Consider the following 10278-nt stretch of genomic DNA (forward strand, 5'->3'; position numbering starts at 1 on the left):
TCAGAAGGCTTTTTTAAGAACAGCTTCACTATAGCAGTCAGGAGGGTGAGCTGCACCTAAGAAAAAGGGACACAGCAGAGATCAGAAACTTCATCCATGCTTTAGCAACGTCTCTGAAGCCTCAACATCCTCTACTGATAGGAAACTCCAGCCCTGTGCTCTGTAACAGCATTACACTGCTCTTCACCAGTGAAAGCTGCTACAGTGAGACTCAGGCTCTTGCCTACCACAAAACACTTTCACAAACAAGACCCTGGTCAGCACACTGAGATTTATGTCATACCTTTATTCATCTCATCACTATTCTTCTGTATGTTCTGGTCCCTAGTAGCACTATTCCCCAAAAAGTATGCAACATCTAGAAACCCTTCCTGTTCCATCTTATCCTTCTGAGAATTTTGGGAGATAGAGAAAACAGAGCAAGTCTAGAGACTCCCAGGAGTCTGAAGTTTTCACTGGGATGTATTTTCTGGCCACTGCAGTAATAGCATACGTCCCATACACACACTGCATGAAACACTACAGATAAGATGCACAACACAACTTTACCTGAGTACTTTCATCATGGAAACCCTCCAAGAAGCTCTCCAACAGCTCATCTGCGTTGTCAATTCTTTCTGCATACTCCCCCACTATCCAGATCATGGCAGCTCTGGCATCTGGCTCGTCCAGGGAATCCAGGTTCTCACACAGAGTGGCAATGATGCTTTCATACCTGATTTATCAGAGCACAGGGGGATCACTGGGGTGAATTCAACTTCTGTTACACCATCTCTGCCCACATCATTCTGCAGAGCATCCTGCACTGAATGACTTTTGCATTTCTAGGTGACAGGCACCACTTTCACACCACTACAGAAGAGATTCTGAGGCTTTTTCTTTTTCCAAGCTGAGCACTAAGATCTCACAGGCTCCTCAAGAGCTTTGCAGTTTCATTAATCAGCAAGACCACCAAGATGTGGAAATCAAGCCACAGCTGCCTCCCTCTGTTTTGCTGAAGGGAACACTTGGTCCAACAGTTCAAACCATGAGCCTGTACCAGATTCTGCAGCCTCGCTGACATCTTCAGACTGGTAACTCTAAACTGGTTATTACACTTCCCCAAAGGCTTTGCTGTAAAACAGACAATAGCCCACACTAATTATTGAGCTTCCCCCACTCCCATGCCTGGGTATCCCTGCAGCAGGCAATCCATCTTGTAACTGACAGCAGAAATTGCCAGGGAGACCTGCACATGTCCCAGATTACTTTTTAGGTGATCACGAAGTCTCTGCTCAAATACACTGCTGCTGTTCTGCAGCTGAAGAGACAAAACCTTATTGCAGAAACCACTTAAAGGGAGCTGAGTACTGTCCAAGCCAGAGAGAACACTCACAGAAAGCCAGCAGCATTTTGTTCAGTGCAATCTGATTAGGACCTCAAATCCTGAGAGCCATGAACTTCCACAGCCTTCTAGAGGAGAGGAGCAAAACCAGAAGCCTAACGCTGTAAATCTGGGCTAATTTTCCTTCTGGCATTCTCTGTAAGAGCTTTACTAGCGTTGATTGAAGCTGATCCTCAGCATCAACACAGAGCAGTGGGGAAGGGAAAGCTTTCAATTCAAACTAACAACGTGTCAGGCTGACACCTTATCTAGAGCCAACATCTGAATCCTACCCAGGAGCCTGACTCAGAAGGGACAGTGCCCTTCACAACCCCAGCCACCTCTGCTTCCGAGCGCTGGCAGAGCTGAGCTTGACAGGGCTCTGTTCTGCTGCTGGCAGACAAGGGCTTCCAAAAAACCTCCTGCTGCTCCCACGTACTTGTTGGGGTACTTGCGGAAGATGTCTCTGATGACAACGATGGCCTCCTGCACCACGTAGTTCACCTTGGTCTGGATGAGGTCCAGCAGGGTGCTCACGCAGCGCTCCGCCGATTGCTAGAGAGCAGGGCAGAGCAGCACCGTTAAAGGCAGCTAAATCATAGCATCATAGAATCATAGGGGTTGGAAGGGACCTCGAAAGATCATCCAGTCCAACCCCCCTGCCAGAGCAGGGTCACCCAGAGTACATCACACAGGAAGGCGTCCAGGCAGGTTTTGAATGACTCCAGTGAAGGAGACTCCACAACCTCTCTGGGCAGCCTGTTCCAGTGCTCTGGCACCCTCACAGGGAAAAAATTTTTCCTGATATTCATCTTGAACCTCCTATGCTCCAATTTGCACCCCTTACCCCTTGTCCTATCACAGGTCATCACTGAAAAAAGCTTAATCCCATCTTCCTGACACTCACCCTTCACATATTTGTAAACATTGATGAGATCACCCCTCAGTCTCCTTTTCTCCAGGCTAAAGAAACACTCCTTCCCAGCCAGCCCTCAGGGCAACAGCTACCCACCCAGCACCTGTGTCCAGAAAAAACCCTGCAGGTTGGCAAGTGTTTGTGGATTAGAGTGGAGAGAGCAGCTGACTCCAGCTCCTGCACACAGCAACCGTACGCAGCCGGACCACCACACAGGAGACCTCCAGAACACTGCCTGCACTACTGCTCACACCACCCTCTCACTGGCTAGCAGGTGAAACAGGCCACTGAATGAGCTCTCTTGGACTTGCCCCAAGCTGTGGCAACAAGAGCTGAGAGAGAATTTTGACAGGGAGTGCTGGGAGGTGTCTGGGGAAGCCAGAAGGAAGAAGAAAACCACGCTGTCAATCATGCTGCAAGTACAGCAGGAAAAAGCAGCTCACACCAGCTAGAGGTTCAGCATTTTTGGAGTGAGGTCACGAGCAACAGCAACATGTGAAGACACAGCTCTGAAGAGAAATCTAGCTGCTGCTAACACAACTTTCACATGGAATAGTTCCAAATTCCCAGCCATGAGCACTGTATGAGAACAAGGACTGGACACGAGCGTGGCACTGCACAGACACAGCCTCCAAGTGCACACAGCAGCAATGCTGCACAGGGACCAGCCAAGAGAGGAGACACCATAAACCAGCATTTGCTTTGTCTCTGCAAACCACCACTAAAGGCTGTAAAACTCTCCTCTGAAATTCAACCAAATAGAAACAAAAAATCCAATATAATCAGCCTCACAGTAAGGAGAGGTATCATCTGGAATTATAGGATTGGCATAATATTTTTTTAGCTACCTCTCCCTCCTTAGTGTGGCTTTTACAGATGCTATGCCACTGTGGAAGCAGTGAACTGGTAATCTGGCAATGTCCTACTCTGATCTCTTCAAGAACAAGAAGAGAGCTGAGCTGGAAAACTCTTCCACTTCATGGAGACAGCCCATGGAACTGGCTCCACATGGATGGACACTGCTCTCAGTGGGACCCCACTCAACAGCCTTGTAAGCCAGAGGCTGCAGAGCTTGCAGTTTCACCTCTTACCAGCTTCTCAACAACTTCCACTAGATGTTTTAACCTTAAGGGGCACTTGGGTGTAAATCTGTTGTAAGCCAGCCCTACAGAACCTACAGCATCAGCCACTGTCTGCAGCAAGCAGCCCAGCCCTGTGAGAGTCTACAACTAGCAAAGCTTTAAGAGCTGCAGAATTAAAGGGAAAGCAATTTAAGGTTTATTTTTCTTTTCTTTAGACACTTCAAAGAGGGATTTTGTCAGGAAGAGCACAACATCCACTTTTAAATATGCAGTATTGATTTTTAGCCCGAGAGTCCCTTGGAGAGGGAGCAGCTGTGGGCACAGGCACAGTCCAGCAGTCCCTCTAACACAATTTCCCTGTAACAAAACACATCTTGGCTCACCCCATTCCCTGTGAACACATTGCTCTTTGAAGGTGGACATCACTGGGGACTGCAGTGCTCTGCAAACTGATGAGTGTCCCAACCAGAGCAGCTCTCAGGCTGGAAGAAGGACAACCAACCAACACAAACTGCTCTGTTTTTCTGTAGAAGCCAAACAAAAGCCCACAGGATTACTCTAGCAGGACACACCACGCTCACAGCCACAAGCCTCAGTGATTTCTAAGAGCTGGGCTGCTGGCAGAATCTCCTGGACCAGAGACAAATCCCTTTAACATGGCTCCTTCTGCTTCTCCTTTGCTGCAGGGGAATCACTCCTCTCACTGCATGCACCTCATATTCTGTTTTAGGAGTGGCACTTTGCTTCCTTACAACCAAAGCCTCAGATGACTTCTTCACCTAGTGCTGTCAATGGAGCCTAAGCCAGGAACCTTCCCCTCATGCCATCAAGTCGAGCTACACCACATAGCCTGCAGCAAACTCCAGCTAACTCTGAGCCCAGCCAGTCCATCCCTGCAAACTGATGTTGTTCTGACATCCTCCAAACCAATGTGACTACTTAATCCTGGGTAAAATCCATCAGCCTTGCTGCTCACCACAGGTATTGCTTCCACTTCCAAAAGGAGCACTGCCTCTGCTGTCAGCATCACACCTGCTCCACGGCCCACGTCACAGCAGGGAGATTTAGTTCCTGTCTGACTCTTTTAGGAGAGACAATGAGACAAAAGGTAGGGTTCTTGAAGGCAGAGCTGGGGATCCCCATGAACACTCATTCATCAACAGCTCCCACTGGCTGTGCCCCATGTCAAAAAGCAGATTTCTAAGCCTTGGGAACTTGGGCACGGCTGGCTGAGAGAATGTTGTCTCATTAGTCATAACTCACCAACCAAACAGCCTCTAGTCAACACAGAGGCAACTGGGGACAGGGATTAACCTACAGATGAGGACACTAATGAGCTGCTCTGTATTAGCCCTCTTTAAAACCTGGCTCTTGTCAGAGGAGTAAACAGACCAACTCCAGCAGCAGCATCTTGAAGGGAGCACTGCTGAAAGTCAAGGGTAACACCACTTACTGAGGGACACAGTTACACAGAGGGTCACTAAACATTTGCTGGGAAATTCATATTAGTCCTTTGCATATTAGATAGCACTGTCAGGGATGGGACTGCAGGGGATGAGGGCAGGAAAGGGTAAAAACTTCTAAAAACACCTTGATCCTGCAGGAACACATCATCTTTCATGTGAAACTAGGACAGACACATGGCCAAATCCCCGTGAGAAAGCCTCTCCTGAGAACTAAAGCAAACTCCCCAGTGCAAGCACTGCTACAAAAAGGGCTGCCACAAGCTTCTTTTCACTTCCCAGTAGCTCTCTTCCAAGATCAAGAGCATTTTATATTGCACTGATGTGGCTCCATCCAGACAGCCTCCTGCCTGCACACAACATGGAAGGAACACTCAAGTATTTTGAGCAGCAGATGGGAAACAGAGGCAGAGATCACCTGCTCTGCTGGGCTGTGCTTAAAACAAAGCCCATTGCAGTGATCAGCCTTCAAGAGCTGAAGGAAGGAAGAAAAGGCTGCCTGGGCAGTCAGTTCTCTCCAGAGGACAAAGTTGGTGGCCTCTTTACACAGCCTTAGTAGTTTAGCTGAAACAAGGGAAACCTGTGCAGTGCCACTGTACTGAGCCAGGCATGATTAGGTTTTCATTTAAATCTGCTGTCAGGCAATGCCCATGGGAAGACACTTTAGCAAAAGCTAAATGAGCTCAGCTGAAATTAGATCACTTATGTGACATTTTGAGCTCGGTTATCAGTTTACTGAAAAGGACCAACAGCACAGCATAAGCTTTCCCTCTCCTCACAGGCCTTGTGAGCTCCTGTCAGGCACACCAGAGTCATTTACAGGGGAATTAACAGGGACATCACTAAAAAAAAATATTTATTATGAGCATTTTGGTGGCTGTTCCACTGTCAGAGGATATTTCAGACTTGTTCTGGGTAACTGCAGAGGTTCTTAAGAACTTATTTGCATAAGCACCTAGGCTGAGTAGAGCACACTCCAAATGAAGCTACAAGCCACTTTAACACTAGATAAGCAGATAGAGTCACTCTATGTTTGTGCAAATTGCACTTAAGTGCCCCAAATCTCTGTAATTCTGTGCAAGTGTCTTCTATGCAGCTCAAACAGGGAAACACAACACATTTCTTCTGAGTTCTTCTGCACAATCTGGTCTCCTTTGCCCTTCAAAAGGTCAGGCCACAGCTATTAAAGGAGGTCCTCATATATAAACTGGTCATTGTTGCACTGCAGCCAGTGCAGTAAAATGTTCCATCAGGGATGATTAGCTGTCTGGGTCTGCAGGCTGAGGTCTGAGAGGAGCACGTCACCCTCCTGTGACGTGGAGCTGGAGCTCATGAGTCCTGCTGCTCAGCTGGGGCTTTGCCCAAGAGCATGATGCATCCAGGTCACTTGACTGCCAATGCAGAAGCAAAGAAACTTGGTGTGAGGTGGGAACAAAATGGCAAAGCCCCTAACTGTTTTTGGAGACAGAGGATTACAGAAAACCTCAAGTTTCAGGTACTTGCCTCAACCTTGATGGCACAGCGCCCGATTGCTCGCACAGCCTTGCGCACGAAGTCCACGTCCACTTCAGTAGCATACTCCTTGAGCTCTGCCAGGACCTGCAGAGAAAGCACACCAGCCTGAGGCCCTGGGGTCACACAGGGAACATCCAGCTCACTCAAGTGCTGCTTCCTGACCCCCAGAACAGACTCAGGATGTATTCCTCCACAGCTAGCCGCACATAAACTCTGCAACCTGCCTTTATCTCTGAAGCCCACTGGTTTGGATTAGGCAGCAGGATTTGGTTGAGGCTGGCCAAAGCCAAAAGATGGCTTGGTCAAGGTTATTTTCAAACTCCACTGAACAAAAGCTGGGGGCAAAATCAGCCCTGCCAAACTTAAATGTTGCTATTCCTTCTCACACTGAAAATACAGTGAAGTGGGGGTCACATCCACACACGCAGATTTTATGCACATTTTATTGTACTTATTGTTCCACATTCACTGCATGCAAAGCTCTCAGCAACAACCATTTTTGACTTCTCCTTTTCTGTGTCGAGATGAACCTCTGGATCTCTACTGGATCCAAAAAGAGGGTGCAGAGAACTTGGGACACCCTGGAACATCTATACAGCGATAAAGAACAGCGTGAAGATATTTCCCCTCTTAAGAATAAGATTTACTATTTTGCCTCAGTTATTTTGCAATAGAATTTGAAAGTAGGACCTGCTGGGATCTTACAGACCACTAACTGAAAAGCTACTTTGTCTTAAATCACTTAGCTTAGAGAAAAATATTTCAAAAGGAGATGCTACGTAATTTCATTACGCCTCGAAAATTCTTTTTTTTTTCAGTTTCCATGTCAAACATGACATCAGGGATTTCATGGTGACATCACAAACAGGTTGTGAGGGAGAGGTGAAGAGCACAAAGTGAGATGGCCCTTTGAAAAATCTCCAGTCCATGCAAATTGCTCAGAACAAAGGCAAGATAAAGAGGCCTTGAAGGGCCGGGCTGCAGACAAATCAATCTGCAAGGAGCAGACAGGACATCTGTGTTTTGAAGTTTTACTGTTGCTGTGGGTGATCTATGCTGCACAGCACTTAAAGCTTATGCTTTTCAAATACTGCCCAAGTCTGAGGGACTCGGCCACAACCACCCTGCTGCCTTGGTCTAGGCTGGGCACGGGGGTGAAGAGCCACACAGGGAGGGTGCAGGTAGAAGCCTGGTCTCCCTGGGTCTCATTTCAGGGTGTTCTGCTGATGGAGCTTAGGTTGTTTTTAGGAACACCTCTTTAGAATCAGGAAGAGATTCATTCATCAGCCTGCAGATCCCAGTCCCAGACTCTGCCCTCCAGACTCATCCAAACAACCCCCATTAGCTAAACATTATGGGCTAAAATTGGTATGGAGCCTACCAAGAGGAAATAGAAAATTCAGAACACGTTCTCACAGAAACTGTTAATTCAGAATGTGTTCCATGTCCTCAGCACAAAACAGGCATGAGTTACCTTGCTCTGTTCCAAAAACATCAGAGGGAAGAACTGAAGAGAGCTGCTTAAAAATGTCATGTGAAATGAAATAGCTCAGTGACAACTGGAACAGGACAATAACAGCACTAACCAGGGGCATTAATCATCCTGCACTAGTGTTGGGCCTTGTGGGCAGAGTTGCACTTGAGAACACTGCCTTTAAGAAAGGAATTTGGATTAAAACATCAAATCCAAGCAGAATCTACCAGTGTGAAGCAGTCTCAGTTCAGTTTAGCTTTAGCTTTGTGCTATTTCCACTCTGGAAGCAAGTTAAGCAAAATAAAGGTCATTTTAGCTCTGAAGTGTGCCTGTGCAAGGGTTTAGCAATGTAACTAACACACTTAAAATTCACCCTTCAGTCCCATTTGGCTTTTCTCAGTGCCTCTGTTTCAGGCACACCTCTCTTGTTTGAAACAAGCCTGTTGTTCCAATCTCAGCACCAGCATCAGTGACTCATGTGGCAGGAGACATCAACTCTGCTCCTGGGATTGTAATCTGTAAAACAAGCCCTACCCAACAGCCATGGTACAGCACAGACCATGCTACCCACACTGAGCTTGTGGAGGAAACTCCAACACCTCCCATTAAGTGGCTGCAAAGAGCACTACACCAGGGACAGGGATGCCTAACAGCCAGGACACTAGCACTAGTTAAACAGGTCCTCGTGGAAGGACCACAAGAGGGTTTTCCATGCCCAGAACACCCCAGAAGTTCCTCAGCTGACCTGGGCAATGTTGGCTTGAGAGGCCAGGCGGATCATGATGTCCAGTTTCTCCAGTTTGACATAGATGGGGTCGTTGTACTTCACAAAGAACACCTTGATCTCCTGCTTCAGGATTTCAGGCCTGGAGGGAACACAAGGTTTCTCTTAAGACTGGTAAAAACAATGGTCTCTATCCTTAACTTTTATTTTGAAATCTACCCAAACACTGACTAAGAAACAGAACAGTGTCACTTTGTGTCCAGGACATGCAAACAAACATGAAACCAACAATTTGAATAAAGTTAGAAGGCTGGAATAAAAGACTGTTTAGATACAAAATGCAGAATTCAAGTCTCCCTAACTATGCTTAAATCCCTACTTCACTTGAAACACTGAGCCAGCCACTGCAGTCACTCAGTGGATGACAGTGTTTTCAGTGAAAGAACATCCTTACCTCAATGCAAACCCCATCTACAAACTCATTTTCTGCTTTCACTTGCAAGATGCCAGTGCACAGTAACTCTGCCCTGAACACAACCAAAAAGTGCTATCCCAACCTATCCCCTCTTCCCAGCAAGGAATAACACAATTTAAACATGCACGTGGGAGTAAATTGCTGAAAAAAACCCCAACCCACTGTACATTAGTAGGTCACCAGCCTGGTTTTTCTATGCTGAAGAGAACCTCAGAGGCACACTGAGTTTCCACAGGTCACTATGAACTCTACAATTACAGCCTCCTTCCTATCTGCCTGGATTTATAGTCTAATGAGAGGTCAGTTCTTACTGCTCTCCAAAAGGCAGTAAAGAGAGGGGCAAGTAAAGCAATACTGTATGACACTGGTATCACAAGTATGCTGGGTAAAGGAAATTAATTCAAGCTACCAAAGTCATGAGACTGTTCAATCCATCCCTCCAGAGATTTGAGCCTTGATTAAATGAAGTTCTGTGCACGTGGAAATACCTGAAGGTCTGAGAACACCACGTGCCCCTTGACAACCCAGCAATAACACCCTCCAGAGGCTTTACCTTTTCTGCACAATCAAGTTGATGTTCCTCAGGGCAACATACTGAACTTCAGGCTCTCCAGACAGCAGGGTCACTAGTGGAGGGGCAAGTTTCTTCAGCAGCATGTTGTAATAGTCTGAGTCCTTGGGAAGAAGTTCCAGGAACTTCATCAAGACTTTCACTGCTGAGAGCACCACTGCTGAGTTGGCGTGAGACAGCCGAGGGGTCACCCGCTCACAGATACTGGAGACAGAGCAGCAGAAAGGGTTCACATCTAGTTCAGAATGCCAAATATTTGATATTTTATCTGAATTTAGGAGACAGTACGTGTCTGAAGAGGGCTTCTCAGAGGCAACTTTGCTTTGGTTTCGTTCACAAAGAATAGGCAAAGTCCTGCTTCTCCCAGCACAGCAGGAACCGAGCAAGAACAGCTCCTCTCACACCTTCAGGTCCCTCTCCTGCCACAGTTAGCTCAGGAACTCTGAGCTCTCAGCACTCCAGTCCCAATGCCTGTGCAGTTACCAGTGCTTCCTGCCTTTGCCTGGTGCCATTCTCTATTTCTGTGACCTCGTCCACCACTGACAGACAACTTTAACAAAGCAGCAATCAGAAAAGCACTTTAGCCCCCATATAATCGTTCAGATAGAACCTTCTGGCTTGCTGGGGGGGTTGCTGCCATTTCAACAATTTGTTCCTAAACCCAAAAAGGTTTCTGTTCCTCTGAATATAGGGAA

The 10278-nt window shown here is 47.0% G+C and overlaps 1 protein-coding gene across 3 annotated transcripts in view; it reads right to left on the reverse strand.

The window, feature by feature from the left end:
- LOC103780909 (AP-2 complex subunit beta) overlaps positions 1–10278 on the reverse strand; it is a 73869-nt gene that overhangs the window by 42710 nt on the left and 20881 nt on the right. For all 3 annotated transcript variants that reach the window (XM_008948611.1, XM_008948609.1, XM_008948608.1), the window contains exons 6-11: positions 9566–9787; positions 8559–8679; positions 6328–6423; positions 1803–1918; positions 550–715; positions 1–56 (exon numbers count right to left, since the gene is read on the reverse strand). In XM_008948611.1, the coding sequence (XP_008946859.1) occupies positions 1–56; positions 550–715; positions 1803–1918; positions 6328–6423; positions 8559–8679; positions 9566–9787 (777 nt within the window). The remainder of the gene's footprint in view (positions 57–549; positions 716–1802; positions 1919–6327; positions 6424–8558; positions 8680–9565; positions 9788–10278) is intronic.

This window comes from Merops nubicus, unplaced genomic scaffold (assembly GCF_000691845.1).
Source record: "Merops nubicus isolate BGI_N331 unplaced genomic scaffold, ASM69184v1 scaffold11741, whole genome shotgun sequence".
NCBI lineage: Eukaryota > Metazoa > Chordata > Aves > Coraciiformes > Meropidae > Merops > Merops nubicus.